Below are 15,439 nucleotides of genomic sequence, written 5' to 3' on the forward strand. Positions count from 1 at the left end.
ACCCACACAGCGAGTCCTTCCCCACTCGCTGGCTGATGCATCTGCCTCCCCACGTGCCCAGTGCACGCGGCGGCAGCGACACGCATGCATCCAGCCCACGCACCGGCACCCGCTGCCAACGTCCACGGGCTCAACCCGGTAAACACACACACACAGAGCCCACGGTGACGCACAAACATGTGCAGAGGGAGCGGGGAAGAGCGACTGGTGTGATATCCCTCTTCCATCAAATTGTGCTCCCTGAGTTTTGGAGTTACCCAAAAATCCCTGGGGTGCTGCAGGTCTGGTCGGTGAAATCTGGATGTGTAACATGGAGTCACAGCTGGAACGAGGGCAGCCATACCAAGGACAAGCAGCATTAGGCAGCAAGAGAACGGCCATCAGTCACTGGACAGTAGTCCAAGACCTAGACTATTACGTATTTTATAAATGCATTTCCCAGGGCCATTTAACCATGCCAGCCTTCCTCCCAGTGATGAATCCATTCGCTGCCACTACCCACCGACGAGGCAGAGCAGGCTTCCCCCACGGAGGACAGGGCTGTGCAGTCCCAGGGCGGCGTGTTCGGTGCGCTCAGACCCAGGCAAGAGATAAGGTGCTCGGAGAGAGATAAGCGTTGATGAAAGCCTGGAGAGAGGGTGCCTCTGCTGCAGATAAACACTCCTGCCTCTCTCCTCCTCATCCCCCTCAGCCCACCCCACTGTCCTGCTCTGACGCAGAGGGAGCTGCAGGGCTGAATGAAACTTGTTTGAGGGTCCAATTAAGTCTCCATGGAAGAGGGACGCTCATATCCTCTTCGGATGAAAGGTAATCATAAATCCTCCGGGAGCGGCGGCTGCAGACCACACCTCCTCCCACAGCGGCAGCCGGCTCCTCGCACCAAGATGGGCTCCAGGGTAAGAGTTTGTTTTCCTCTGCTCCACGCAACAGGTTTGCATTGAGAAGGGGACAGGGTTTGTGGCTTGAGACCTAAGGGCTATGTTAGCCTACATGTCTTTATTGTCTATGCTTCCTTACTCGTTCTCTCTCTCAGATTTTTTAATATATATACATCTTCTCTTGCATTAATTCTATTATTTGGTCTTTGCTACTACTTGGAGGTACAGTGAGAAACCATCCCTGTTTCCCAACTGAGTTGTGCGGCACTCATATTTGATGATAGAGGGTTTGGACGGTTTGCTTTTTTTTAATTAAAAATTGATAAATATCATTGGCTGGGATTTCAGGAAGCCACAGGAGTATTGGAAAAAGCGATAGCTCAGACCCAGCTCCACCCATTTTGCCACTTACTCTCTGAAGTGCCTATGACCTATGGGAACTTAAATGGCTAATTGTTTGGTTGGTTTCGTGCAAATTTTCTGATTGATATATTCAGTGTGATCGAGCGAGCAATCTTCTCTCAGTCCCTCTGAAGCTCTGATCTTAATCACGTATGTTAGGCTTTTAAGTCTTGTATCTTGCCATGACATTTCAATTAGGTCAAATGAAAAGACATGTAAGGTAAATGAATTTCCTTTGAGACCTAATTTAATCTCCAAAGAACAAACATGGAATACAAGATGTAGAGATTACCACAGATAAGCTACTGGCTTGATTTGTGCTTTGAGTCTTTGGAAGAAGACTTAAACGATGCCTTGAAGCAGGTACTCAGGAGAATGGAAATGGGTTAGAGCGCACTCCATCTGCAACTTTAAATGCAAGCTTGATAAAACCACGGTCTTTGATAGCAAAGCTGGTGGCCCTGGCTCCTAGGGAAGAGCACCCAGCTCTTGGAGGACACAGACACCAACTGACCCCAGGAGTTGCCTTCTCAAGGGAGAAGCCATGAGCTGTGGGAGGTTGTAACCCGGAGCGTTTCCTTTAAAGGTTATAGGAGACCTTCAGCCCTGAAGACCAGGAGCCAGCAGGACCCCAGCTGTGAGCTCCAGGCTCTCAGCCATGCCCCCGGCTGCCGAACGCATGCCCTGGCGATGGCTGGCGGCGGGCAGGGCGTCGCGGAGGCTGGTGCTGGTGGTGGTGTTCGTCGCGCTGCTGCTGGACAACATGCTGCTGACGGTCGTGGGTACGGTGTGCGGCTCTTGCTGTGCTCTTCGGGTGCTGCCTCAGGGTTTCGGCTCCTCGGTCGGTCGATGCCGGCAGGGTCCCTGCGCAGGGACAGCCCTGGGGAGGGCTGGGTGCAGGGAGCTTGCAGGACGCCGACACCTAGCCAGCACCATTCAGTTCAGCTGCATGCCGAGCCAGAAGATGGAGTAAAATCACTAACTAATCCCTTCTCTGGCTTTTCTTCCAGTACCGATCATCCCCACCTTCCTTTATACAACAGAATACGAAGGCACTAACAGCTCTGTCGTCCCAGCCCGGACTGAGCCGGCTCCTCCAGCCTTGAAGGCTCCTCCTTTCTCCTCCATGTTCTCCTATTTTGACAACACCACGGTGACTGTCTCGGGCTCCGCCAGCGCTGCGGAGCTGGTGAACGGGACAGAGAGCAGCCGCCCGCCGCAGCCCCCCACCAGCAGCCCACCGCCGCCGAGCGGCTGCCCGGAGGGCGAGGAGTTCCTCGCCAAGGAAAATGTCCGTGTGGGGCTGTTGTTTGCCTCCAAGGCTCTTATACAGCTGGTGGTCAACCCGTCCGTGGGTCTCCTGACCAACAGGTAGGTCAGAGACCTGGGTTTTTACCGGGGTGTAGCCCTTCAGGGACAGGCAGCTCCTGCCTGCTAATGAAATCAGCATTAGCTGAGCAGTTAAGGTCTGTGCTGCACACTTGCAGCCCCTGCAATCACAGAATTACAGGAACCGGTGGGTAAAATAGCAAGGGGGAGAATATACGCATCAAAATAAGCATGATTTTTACCTTTTCTAAAAGCCTACAAATGGCTTGCAAGTTTATAGTACAACATAAGCCTCACTAATGCTCTCCTCAGGTGCAGACAGATGCTATTTAATACCAGTAACCATCAAATAAACAAACAAACATTCCCACCCCGCTATGGATATAAAGTTCAGATTTTCTGTGCGAGTTTTAATTTGCGTTTGTCTCTAGCAGACACGTGTGAGGGGCGCCGGGCTCATCTCCACATGGTCTGGGTGGGCAGATGAGTTGGCAAAACAGAGCCGTGCCCCTGGGTGTGCTTTTACAAAATTAGCTGGGGGCAATTAGACACTGGCCGCTTCCTTGAGCAGCACTCACGGGCACATCCACACGTTCAGGAGATGCTCACCAGCCCACACAGAAGTGTGTGTGTTAAGGCTGGGCAGCAAGACCAGATCTCAACCTGGAATGAGGAATCCTCCCTGAGATGATGCCTCTTTTTTCCCTTTCCAGGATAGGATACCACATCCCCATGTTCATTGGATTCATTATCATGTTCCTCTCCACAGTCAGTGAGTATTGCCCTTCCGTCTGCCCTTCATACGCAGCAGCACAGGAGAAAATACTTTGGTCTGTGCCTGCACAGACCCTGCTGTCCCTGCTGACCCCAAAGGTCTCCTGCTGTCCCCATGCAGGAGAAAGGAGAGCAGAGCAACCAGTCTCAGAAATCAGTGACAAGAAAGGACGAGTGGCACCCAGCACCCTCCAGCACCCAAACTGGTGCAGGCTGAGGCCGCTGTTACCCTCTGCAGGGTTTTAACGCTCAGTCCGCAGTTCTGCCTGACGCCGTCTCTCTCCTTCCTCCGCAGTGTTTGCTTTCTCAGGCACCTACACCTTGTTGTTCATCGCCCGAGCCCTCCAAGGCATTGGGTCGTCGTTCTCATCAGTCGCAGGTAAATGTCTTAGCTACACCTTAGTCTCTGCGTTAGCTCCCCTTGTCTGGGTTCAATTAGCATCTCAGGAATGATCAGCAGCACAGACACACTGAGTGCCTTCCTCGGCTTCAAACTCCTCCTCCTCGCTGCGCCTGCCTGGCTGGTACAGATGGTGCACCTACACAGCCCAGCCGGCAAGCAGATAAATCCCCCCAAAAGCCCAGGCTGCTTGCAGAGAGGAGCCCCACCACCACGGTACCAGCCAGCCTCACGTGGCCTCTGCTTTCTCTCTGCTCCCAGGCTTGGGCATGCTGGCCAGCGTGTACACGGACGACTTCGAGAGGGGCAACGCGATGGGGATCGCTCTCGGAGGCTTGGCCTTGGGTGTGCTGAGTAAGGAAACCTTGTTCCCAACAGGGTTTAAATCAACGGCATCTCCAGAGCCGCCTTGGCCATCACCTACGGCTTCCACCTGCCTGGCTGTGCCCCTTCCCCGGCGGCATCCCACGGGCATGGCTGGCCTGTCCTCCTCCCTCCCTCTGCCCCCTCTGCACGGCCACTGCCCGCTGCACCCGACACCTTCCCACCACCTTCACCAAATACCTGCCGGGGGATTCAGAGAAAACCACAATGGCAGGAGCCGAGCGCTGCTGCCCGGGCGCTGGGGACGGTGGCACTGCCGCTGTGTGACGCAGCCTTTCCCTTGCAGTCGGAGCGCCCTTTGGGAGCGTGATGTACGAGTTCGTGGGGAAATCATCTCCATTCTTGGTCCTGGCGTTCCTCGCCCTCTTGGATGGAGGTGAGAAGCCAAATGGTTTAATCCTACAAAAAAAAAAAAAAAAAAAAAAAAGAAAAGATTTAAATGCGGACGTTTCGAGGAGAATCCCACAGGGCTTGTGTGAGGAAGAGGCAGATTAATACAACACGGGTGATATCATCAGCACTGGTTTATTCTGTTATTGCTAAATCATATGTTTTCTACCACCAGATGATTGACATAGCAATATAGTCAAAATTAGTCCCTCATTACTTAATAAACCCCTTGATTGCTTTAATGGCTTGAATAGCACATTCAGTAAAGCTCTTTGAACTGCGAATTCTTATGAAAGGCACACTTGTCTGCAGCCTCTTCACCATGCCACGAAGGAATTAGACTTTGCCAGCATAAATGGTGAACCTTGTTCTTTCTCTGATAGCTGTATTACAGATGCAGGCCACGAGAGCCTTCAGAGTGTAACGGCAAAGTTATAGATAGCAGAAATGTGCCTTTTTAGTGGGAAGTATTAAGCTAATTAAATTATAGTCACAGTTACCATCTTTGCCTAGATGTAATGCAAGACATCTCTAATGAAGCATGTAAGAGCTTCTGGAAAATGAAATGTAGGTCCCATACATATGAAACTTTCTTTTTTAATCCTGTTCTTTTCCACATCTAATTTCTGTCATGCTCTAGTTGTGGCTCCCCAGCAGGCAGCTGGCAGCCTGACGGAGAGTATTTGCATAGTTGACTGCTTCGTGGGTTGACAAAACACTTCTAACACAGACCACTTCAGGGAGTTTTGCTGCTCCCTCCCGTGGGAGCAGGGCTGGGACCCACCTCTCCCTCTGCCCGCTTGAACGATGTCCCCAAACACAGTCACTGCATCCCTGGGGGCTCTGCCGATGAAAGGGGCCACGCTGAAGGAAAAGCCAGAGGGAAATGTGGATTGATGCTGTCGCCAGCAGTAAGCTAACATCAATGTTTTCTTCCCAGCTTTGCAGCTCTGCATACTGCAGCCCTCTAAGATCTCCCCCGAGGTGAGTACAGACGTGCGTGCATACGTGAGCCGGTGCCAGGCGGCGTGAACGAAGCGGGCGCTCCCCGGGGAGGAGGGCTGTGCAGGCACCGAGCCGAGGATGGGTGTGAACGCACACACGGTGCTCAGCCGACGTAACCCCCCTTTGCCATCCTGCAGAGCACCAAAGGCACGCCGGTGTCCACCCTGCTGCGAGACCCCTACATCCTGGTCGCTGCAGGTAAAGGCGGACGTCAGCACGCACCGCGCTCCTCTTTGCGCGCTTGCATCTCCCGATTAAAGAGATTCACTCGTGCCTGCTTGAAACAGCAGCAGGAGGTGGTTAAAATAGAGCATTTCTCCCTTTTCTCCCTGTCAGGAGCCCTCTGCTTCTCCAACATGGGGGTGGCCATGCTCGAGCCCACCTTGCCCATCTGGATGATGCAAACCATGTGCTCCCCGAAATGGCAGCTAGGTAGGTGTCGTGCTTTGCAGCCTTCACTCCCGAACAGTTGCTTGATACAGTTTAGCTAGAACCAGTCCTGCTTTGGCACTGCGAGATGGATTGAATAATCTCTTGTATCATTGTAAAAAAGAAGAAAACATATACCCTCACCCGCACAGAGTGAGTGATCCCAGGCTGAGTGTTGCTCCAATTTCAGCTGGAAATGTCCTTAGCAGTAGCTATACAATGTGCTTTTCTCTATTATTGAAAAAATTGTATGGAATCAGACTCCCCACGAGAGCAATAGCAGTGGAAGAAAGGCTGTTTCGTGCACGGGAAGCCTGTCGAATCCTGTCTTCTGCAGGGCAGATAATGGTATCGTGCTGGGCTGAAATCGTGGCAGCCAGATGGGTTTTGCAGAGGCAGCTCTGAGTAAAACAAGGCCATTTAGAGAGTCCCAGGCAGGACAGGATGGTACGCACTAATTACCAGCTGCCTAGAAAATGTGATATGGAGATAACATTGTCTGTGTTCGCTACAAAAATAAAAACTAATTGTTATAAAACCCAATTGGCTGAGGAATGACCCCGGGGGTGCCCCAGGCTACACTTAGATCCCAAATTGAATTGCAGCCTGGGAGCAGGAGGGCTGAGAGAGCTCCTAATTGAGTTATCCTCTGGTCAGGCAGGAGCATCCATCCCGGTAAGAGCCTACGATGCTTCTCATGAGCAAGTGATTGAGCAAGGATGGGCGAGCGTAAAGCAGCGGCCCAAGGATTCTGGCAGGGGGGAGAAGGGACAGAGTAGCTGTCTGGACACCACAAATGTCACAGGCTGAGAAATGCACTCAGGGCTGCTCCCGTCACCACTGAACTCAAGGGGAACCTTTGAGGTGACTTAGCAGGACCCAGAGGTCAGTAGGCATCAAAGAAAATCCCAAATATATTCACTAGATTTTCAGGTACCTGAGATTCGAGAGCAATTTGGATTTAGACACAGGTCAACTGCAAGTCACCCATCTCACAAGCTATTATGAACTCCAGGGGCTTCTTTATTTGTATGCTTTGGTTTGCCCACTCCCATAATTCTGGAAAAAAAAAAAACAGAAGAGCTTGGACTAAACCTGCAGGATTAACGGTGTTCTGTAGCTGTTAAAGACAGGAGAGAAAATTAAACATAAATCAGTCTGTTTCAATAAGGAAGTTGTCTTAGTGAAATGGAGCTGATCAGTTTTATTTATAGTCAGCAGGAGAGTATATTAAAAATAAACAACTGGTAAATCAGCAAACAGTGCAAATATTTAATTTTGACTACGTAATGATCCCTAAGCTTTTTACTTAAGCAGTGATTTTATTCCTCTTTATTTAGTAAGTGAAAAGCAGAAGGTAAGGGGATAAAGGTGGAAGAGGAAGAAGCTATGATGGGAGAGGAGAATGAGTTTATTAAGGCAGAAGGGACAAAAAGTTCTGTATTTAACACAAGATCATTCACCCAGATCTTGTGGGTGAATCACTGTGCCTCAGTTTCCCCCCCATCAATAAGGAAATGCACTTTCTATGACTCCCTCTACCTTCATAGAGGGATCCCCACCCTTCTACAGGGCAGGGAGCAACGGGGCAGCCAGCGCAGCCCTGACACGGAGCAACGGCAGTGGAGGACACGGAGAAGCACCACTGCCTGGACAGGCACCCCCGGAGTGGGTGCCGGACGTTAGCTTGCCTTGCCTGGCTCTTGATATTCTCCAAATGAGAGGAGCAGTTACTGAAGTGAATATTTTTGCAAATTCCCTGTATTTGCTTGGGGATGACACACACTTTTTTATTCTCTCTCAGGGATGGCGTTCCTCCCTGCCAGTATATCCTACCTCATCGGCACCAATCTCTTCGGGATTTTGGCTAACAAAATGGGCCGGTAAGTGGAACGTAAGAGATTCCAGCTCAATCCAGCCCAGTCCTGCGCTTTCAGCGTGAATTACACTCGTGGTGGCGCGCACACTGAGAACATCTGCCCTCTCCTAACTGCGGCCTCGTTGCAGGTGGCTGTGCTCCCTGATCGGCATGGCTGTGGTGGGAATTAGTCTCCTTTGTGTAAGTAGCAGAAGACCATTTTGGGGCCTTTCTGTCAAAAAATCAGCAGGGGCAGTGTGGGTGATAGTACTGCAACAGGGTTACGTGCCCGGCAGTCAGTAGATGTTCAGTGGCTGCACGTGTGTATCGGTTTCACAGATCCATGTTACACCTTCGCACCTCACACGGTTCTTCTGGCCTCATTCATATATCCTCTCTCTCCTCTCAAAGGTACCTCTGGCCAAAAATATTTACGGGCTGATTGCCCCAAATGGTGGGCTTGGCTTTGCCATAGGTAAGCTGTCGGTGGTCAGGCTGTGCGACACAGCTCAAACGCAGCACTCACCACTGCCCTCGGAGAAGGCGATGACTGATCAGCTCCTTCTTGCTTTGGGCAGGAATGGTGGACTCCTCAATGATGCCTATCATGGGTTACCTCGTGGACCTTCGCCACACCTCCGTCTACGGCAACGTCTACGCCATAGCTGATGTCGCCTTCTGCATGGGCTTCGCGATTGGTAAGGATGAACTCTTACCCATGGGGAGACGCGCTCTGCGTGCATCTCACTCGGTTTATCGCTCCCTCTCCTCCACCCTGCGTTCGCTGCAAGCAACCGGCACTGAGTCTGCAACCCAGCCACCACAGATTCACAGCCCCCTCCAGGCTGGAAAGGCACCTTTTGCTCTCTGTCATCTTAGCCTTTTTTAATTTTTAAATTTGCAGGTCCATCCACAGGCGGTGCGATTGTACGAGCTATTGGGTTTCCCTGGCTGATGATCATCATTGGAGTTATCAATATTGCTTATGCTCCTCTCTGTTGGTACTTGCGCAACCCTCCTGCTAAAGAGGAGAAGATTGTGAGTTTAAGTATACGTTATTCTCTTAAAGTATAAGGGATTGATAATCCAGAGATTTGGGGGGGGGGGATTAGAATAAATTTGCGCAGGATTGTGTCTTCCCTTTTGGGCTCTACTCTGCCCTCAAAAAAGGGACAAAAAACTCAGACTATAAAACCAGAAAAGTTTAGAGCCGTGGTCCTTTCTGTAACTCACAGCTTGCATTCCCTGGGCAAAAGTTGTTGGCTGCTTTGGCTTTCTCTAAAAGTGGTAATGCTCCTGTTAGCTATTCAAATGAATCACCATTTTTACTATAGCATGGTTTCTTCTCTCCTTTACCCAGGCAATCTTAAGCCAGGAATGCCCCATGCAGACCAAAAGCTACACCACTCAGAAAACCCTGCGCGATTTCCCTCTCACAGATGACAGTGACGTGGAGGCAGAAAATGCGGAATAACAAGCGCAAGGATGCATGCCCTGTTTTGAAGCGAATATTATGTTTAGAGAACATGGATGTATTAGCACCCAATAACCCAGCCTCCCCAAGACTTGTGGACACAGGATGGACGCAGGCTGTATCGGTGGCCTGTTCTCTTGACCATGCAATCCATGGCAGGGGGTAGAGACCCCAGATTTGGAAGCTCTATCCGTTTAGTTAAGCCACTCATTTGCTGTGTGACTTCTAGGCAAGTTACCCAAACTTAGGACATCTCAGCTGTAAAAAAAAGTTAACAAAGATGAGGAGAATTGTATCATCCTGTCCCGCAGAACAATATTGTCTCGGGCACAGCCTACCCATGCAGTAGGGGATAATACCAACCTCTCCCCCAGATGAGTCCGGCGGCATTTGTTAATGTCTTTAAAGCGCTTACTGTTTGAAAGGAAAGCACTGGAGAAAATGAAAATGAAATCAGCAGCACCAGCTTTGGGAGATTTCTTTCTCCAGAATTCTGCTATAATCCCCAGCATGAAACCTTCCTCTGACAACAGGGCTCTACCCATCTGTGTGACTGCCAGTCCGTCAATAAAGATGTCACTGCACTGCTAACGTGCTCCACGCTCCTCCGAGGACAGTTAAAAAAAACATTCATTGCTGTCTGGTATAGCTTTATGTGTCGTGCTATTTATGCGCTACTTATAGCTGTTTGTGTGTCCTTTCCAACATCCATTAAATTAGTTCATTTACTTGAAGAATTCTAAGAAATTCAGGTAGAAATAAGGCCGAAAGCAGTTTTAGACACAGACTTGGCCAACAAAGCTAGTTAGATCCCTTGCGATATAAGTGACTAATAAAGCATTTTTAAAAATCCCTGCTCCGCAGCTGAGATGGGGCAAGAGGCTGTGTGTGTGACCCCAACCCATCGCAACGAGAAGTACAATGGATTGATTTAATTGCCCTTTTGCAATTTCCTGGCCACAAGTTTAGAGAGAGAGCAGCTGCACTGTTAACAACAATTATTGAGTGTAATGGTCTGTAAATGTACCTTACAGTTAAGTAAGAGAGAGAGTGAAGTAATAGAGGTACCAAATTAATTTTGTAAGTATTGGAGAAATTCCCGTGATCTCATTTTTTCCAGTGAAACTTCAAACTTGCAACTTCTCTGGTTCCACTGTTGGCAGTTTATATAACCTCATTTCAGTCTTGAATGAGCAGTTGTGCAACGCACAGCCATTTCACTTGCCAGAAAGAACAGATGATTCACTGCTCTGGAGCCGGCGCGGCACAATGCAGATGCGCTTGCCAGCAGGGAAACAGGAGGATAATAACAATCCGTCAAGATTTGGTACCTTATGACTCATTACCAAAGGTCATAAATGGCTATTGTCAGGCAATCCCACGTCCACGGTGGGCCCATTGCCCCTCGCTTTGCACATACAAGATGGAATTATATTTCTTAGGCTGCCTGGAAATGACTAATGCTAAGCCTGTTCTCAAAAACTGGTTATTTTTATCTTCCACCTGTTTCCCTGCTTTGCCAAGAATAAAAGGAAAAACGTGTTTGCTTTCTGTGATGGAAAGAAAAAATGTGAGCTGTTCTATTTGGGGCTCTATTCACACCTCCACAGCGCACCTCCCCATTAAATATTAGCTCTAAACCCCTCTGCGGGCCCGGTGGCTGGTTGCTCTGGAAACCCACCCCCTGCGAGCACCGCGAAAGCAGAGGGGCCTGATCCCTGCAAGGTGGGCTCCTCGCCAGCCAGCCTGCGGCTGTTCCCACCGGCAACGCAAGTCAGGCTCTTCCCCGCCGGCACTGGCAGCTCTGACTTTTTAATTAATAAATTAGTTGCAGTGCTAATGACATTGATGGAGTTTCTCTGTTCTGAGCAAAGGTTGTAATCTTTGCATCAAACGGCCCGAATTTTATACCCACCCTGCTGAAAAAATTAATCTAATTCTTGAGTGCATTGACAGCGATATAACCAGGCACCGCTAGCTTGGGGAGGGAGAAGGAGACAAGGCGGGTCTTGGTAGCTGTGGAGGAAACAGCTTTCCCCCCCGGGGAGAGAACCTGCAGACAAAACGTTTCCCTCGCAGCTTCTGGGGTGTAAAATGGAACAGCGTGGGTCTGCACCGGGACCTGACGGCGTCTGTTGTCCCCTCCGTCGCTGAGGCACCTGCCATGTCCTATTACCAAAAGCACGGCGGAGGAACGAGGGCGCACCCAGGGCCTGGGGCCGGACCCCCCTCTGCCGCCACCCTGGTGCTTCAAGCCAGACACGGGCCTCCACCAGCGCCTGGAGGGGGCTGCCCAAGGACAACGCACTCGACAGGGCTCCTTTAGCGGCGGGCAGCGGCAACAGGCCACGACAGCCTCTCAGCTTTATGTGCCGCAGGTTTATTTCCCCGCACGGAGCTCCCCCCGGCCCGGACACCGCTGCGGCCCGACGCTGACGCGGACAAGCCGCTGCGCCGCCGCCATGACAGTCCAGCCCCGCCCCTCCCCTCCGGCACCTCAGCTCTCGCGAGATCTCGCCGCGTCCCGCCCCTTCCGGTTATGGCGGCGCGCTAGGCCGCGCGGCCCGGCAGAGCCACCATGCACTCGGACGACGTGAGTCCGCCGGTTGATTCGGTCCCGTCCGCCCCGCCGCCAGGCAGCCGCGCCGCAGCCAATCGGCGCCCGCCCCGCCGCTGAGTCGGTTGCGTCCGGCTGGGGCGTACCCCCCCCTCCCCAACCGCCACGTGGCGGGGGGTCCCCGTCCCCAGCCCGGGGGGTGGGGGGGCAGATAGGCCGGGGGGGGGGCTGTAAATGGGAACGTGGCAGCAGCGGATCTGCTGTCCCTCCGCCTCTTGTTGCACCGCACCCTCCCTGCCAATGGGGTGCAGAGAGGGGACCCCAATCTTTGTGGGGTCCCCCCCTGTTGGAGCCTCCCCGGGGGCTGCAGGAGCCAGGGGGTGCACAAGGCGCTGGGTGAGCGGTGGCGGTGCGGGTCACCCGCTGTTTGTCCTCGCAGGTCGTCTGGGACACGCTGGGAAACAGGCAGTTCTGCTCCTACAAGATAACGTGAGTTTTTGCGGGGCGAGAGTGGGCTGAGCTCTGCCAGCCGGGGGGGCTGCAGGGTGCTCCAGCGAGGAGAGGAGCGGGAAGGACAAATTTGGGTGCCCCCTCAGGCCCCACCCTGTTCCCCTTGTCCCTGCGCCACCACCACAGCCACGCGTGACAGTCGCAGAGGATGGCGTGGGCGGCTGCGAGGGGCAGGGCGTGCCGTGGGGTACTCCCGCCCTTCCCCTTCATCTCACCTCTCTTCTTTCCAGGACAAAAACCCAGAACTTTTGCCGCAATGAGTATAACCTGACCGGTCTGTGCAACCGCTCCTCCTGCCCGCTGGCAAACAGCCAGTATGCGACCGTCAGGGAGGAGAAAGGTGAGAGTCCGGCAGCTGCAATGGACAACCCCTTGGGTGGGGAGGGGGCGAATACCGCCTGCCTGAGGGCACCCCAGCTCCGAGCACTCTCCCCCTGTCAGGGACGTGCTCAGTCTCTCTCCTGGGATCACATTCCTCTTTTCTTTAGGTCGGTGTTACCTGTACATGAAGACGATAGAGCGGGCAGCTTTTCCCCGGCGGCTCTGGGAGCGGGTGAGTTAACGAGAGCAGACCGCTAACCAGGCGTGCTCTAACGTAACGCACGGAGAGGCAGTGGCGGGCCGGGAGTGATGGGACTCCTCCCAAGAGGAGATGCGTCCCCACTTTGTTGCTGCTCCATAGCTCAACCCTTTCCCTTTCCCCCCACCCAGGTCCTGCTAAGCAAGAACTATGAGAAAGCACTGGAAGAGATAGACGAGAACCTCATCTACTGGCCGCGGTTCATCCGACACAAATGCAAGCAGCGATTTACTAAGATCACGCAGTACCTTATCCGCATCCGGAAGCTGACGCTCAAGCGACAGTAAGTGACACAACTAAGAATGATCGCATTGCTCTGGCTTATCAAGCCACTGTCTGTCCGCTGAGCCACTGTCACGGGCTGTACGCAGAGCCCGGGTGCACTTAGCTGTTTTCCTGAGGCTTTGGCAGGCTTGTAAATGAAGCTGGCTGAAACGGATTTAACTGCAGTGTAGTCTGTGTCTATAAATGCACTTGAACTAGTTGCAGCCGCATTTCTAATGATATAACTGCTGGTTGTTGCCCTGAACGAGCATTTGCTCATCTGCTACTCAAGAGGCTGACAGATTCACTAACTAGCTCTTGTTCCCTGTAGGAGGAAGCTCGTTCCTTTACGCAGAAAGATTGAAAGGCGAGAGAAGAGAAGAGAGGTAATACCACTTTGATGTAATCTCCTGTCTGTTGCTTCTGTTCCACGTGTCTTTCAAACAACTGACACTTCCTCTTTGCTCCATTAGGAGAAAGCTCTGATTGCCGCTCAGCTGGATAATGCCATTGAGAAGGAATTACTGGAAAGACTGAAACAGGATACAGTAAGGATCACTGCCTTCAGAGCACAGCAGTAAAACGGCTCCCACTGCCCTCTGTCCTGCGGGTTCTCCAGGGAGGGACACAGGCCTTGCTATGAAAGAGGGGCATCGCCCATGTAGGAGGGGTAGGGGGCAACTGCATGCCACCCTTCTTGAGTGGCTTTGTAACAGGCTGGAGGACTTGCTTCCCCAAAACACAGAGCCTCTCATTTTCTGTACAGGAGTGCCTACTTCAGAATTAGGGAAGGGGCTGAGCCACAAGTTCAGCCTAGTTTGGTACTGCCTCCCTGCAGGCCAGAGGCTTTAGATGACCCTAGCACCAACGGCTGTCTTCCTCCTATGACTTACAGAAAATCCACATTTTCCTTTTCAGTACGGAGATATTTACAACTTCCCCATTCATGCCTTTGACAAAGCTCTACAACAGCAAGATGCAGAAAGCGAGAGCGAGTCTGATGCAGAGAAAGAAGAAGATGACGAGGTAATGCTTTCAGCCACAGCACCAGAGTTAATTCTTCCCTGAGCTGGTGCAGCCCCTCTAACTCACCTGTATGCTGGGCATTGTAGTGTGAATGTCGGGGTGAGAAGAGGAGATTAGGAGAGGTGAACTCAGAAAGCGCATGCGGGTGGTGGCCTTGATGGCTCTTCCATTGCGAGTCGTGACACTGTATTGTGCTCAGTGTGCACATACTAGCTGCTGACTTTATTTCTTACAGGACATGGATAAAAGAGAGTTTGTGGAAGCAGATGACAGTGACCTCAGTGACTTTGAGGTAGGTGAAGCACGAGGTATAAACTGTCAGGCTGAGCAGTTTGAAAGTAACCTCCGCCCTCTTGGTGTCTCTGGTGATGGGATAAGAGCCAGCAAAATCAGATTTGTGGAACGTAATGATACAGTCAGACTGCACTGTATCCACTACACCCCAGCTCCTCTGGCTAGACAGCTGGGAGCCAGGAATTATCAAATGGAATCGGATACACGAGATAATTTTGCAGAAAGAGGAGGTTTAGGTACACAGCGTGCTTTGATGTCACTTTTGTGTTTCCTTCTCAGGACATGGATAAGTTGGAGACAAGTAGTGAAGAGGAGCAGGAAGAGGAAGAAGAAGTAGAAAAGAAAGCCTCTCACTCCAAATCTAAAGGGAAAACTCCCCTGAAAGGACGAGCGAGAACAAAACGTCCCTACATTGAAATAGAGTATGAAGAAGAAACAGAGCCAACCACCAAAACAAAAGCAACCTGACTCCTTCCTGAACTCATTTTGTACTAAATGACAGGACTCCAGATCTGTCACTAGAACTCCCTCCAGCTTTTGCCACTCTGTGCAGGACCCTCAAAAATTACTCCTTTTTCAATATTCTAATTAATAGTTTTCTTTAAGAAAAGAAGGGTTTCTGTCCCGACCCCAGGCAATTGCAGCAACTTTGTACAACTCCTGCATGAAGCGCAGTTTGAAGGAAGAAGACTCCCCACCTTGTCTGCAACCACACGAGGCTCAGCTCGGACTGTGCTCCGGGAAGGAACCTGGACTGGGGGGCACTGCTGCTTTGTTCTAAAGCTGGAGAAGCCCGCGTGTGGCTAGGCGAGCACACAAGCGTGTCTTGTTTGGGGGAGGTATGGGTGGGATGAGAAAGACAGTAACTTTAAATAAATAAAAAAA

The 15,439-nt window shown here is 51.6% G+C and overlaps 2 protein-coding genes across 2 annotated transcripts; both read left to right on the forward strand.

Moving 5' to 3' along the window:
• The first annotated feature begins 1,959 nt into the window (after positions 1-1,959).
• Positions 1,960-9,323, forward strand: SLC18A1 (solute carrier family 18 member A1). The gene is made up of 15 exons (XM_075523579.1): positions 1,960-2,062; positions 2,291-2,651; positions 3,323-3,381; positions 3,679-3,762; positions 4,045-4,137; positions 4,454-4,543; positions 5,498-5,541; positions 5,700-5,760; positions 5,899-5,994; positions 7,796-7,874; positions 7,999-8,050; positions 8,261-8,324; positions 8,428-8,547; positions 8,754-8,887; positions 9,210-9,323. The coding sequence occupies exons 1-15, from the start codon at positions 1,960-1,962 to the stop codon at positions 9,321-9,323; spliced, it is 1,554 nt and encodes a 517-aa protein (XP_075379694.1).
• Positions 9,324-11,799: 2,476 nt separating this feature from the next.
• On the forward strand, positions 11,800-15,409 carry MAK16 (MAK16 homolog). Its single transcript, XM_075523489.1, has 10 exons — positions 11,800-11,916; positions 12,320-12,369; positions 12,621-12,730; positions 12,879-12,943; positions 13,102-13,253; positions 13,566-13,620; positions 13,708-13,782; positions 14,153-14,260; positions 14,496-14,552; positions 14,834-15,409. The coding sequence occupies exons 1-10, from the start codon at positions 11,902-11,904 to the stop codon at positions 15,020-15,022; spliced, it is 876 nt and encodes a 291-aa protein (XP_075379604.1). The 5' UTR covers positions 11,800-11,901; the 3' UTR covers positions 15,023-15,409.
• Positions 15,410-15,439: the final 30 nt, after the last annotated feature.

This window comes from Mycteria americana, chromosome 23 (assembly GCF_035582795.1).
Source record: "Mycteria americana isolate JAX WOST 10 ecotype Jacksonville Zoo and Gardens chromosome 23, USCA_MyAme_1.0, whole genome shotgun sequence".
NCBI lineage: Eukaryota > Metazoa > Chordata > Aves > Ciconiiformes > Ciconiidae > Mycteria > Mycteria americana.

Excerpts from the sequence above, each read along its gene's own strand:
- SLC18A1 (XM_075523579.1), top strand. The coding sequence starts at position 1,960 with ATGCCCTGGCGATGGCTGGCGGCGGGCAGGGCGTCGCGGAGGCTGGTG. Across the intron at positions 3,382-3,678 it reads CATGTTCCTCTCCACAGTCA|TGTTTGCTTTCTCAGGCACC; the intron begins GTGAGTATTGCC and ends CTTCCTCCGCAG. Across the intron at positions 4,138-4,453 it reads CTTGGCCTTGGGTGTGCTGA|TCGGAGCGCCCTTTGGGAGC; the intron begins GTAAGGAAACCT and ends TTTCCCTTGCAG.
- MAK16 (XM_075523489.1), top strand. Across the intron at positions 13,254-13,565 it reads AAGCTGACGCTCAAGCGACA|GAGGAAGCTCGTTCCTTTAC; the intron begins GTAAGTGACACA and ends TGTTCCCTGTAG. Across the intron at positions 14,553-14,833 it reads GTGACCTCAGTGACTTTGAG|GACATGGATAAGTTGGAGAC; the intron begins GTAGGTGAAGCA and ends TTTCCTTCTCAG.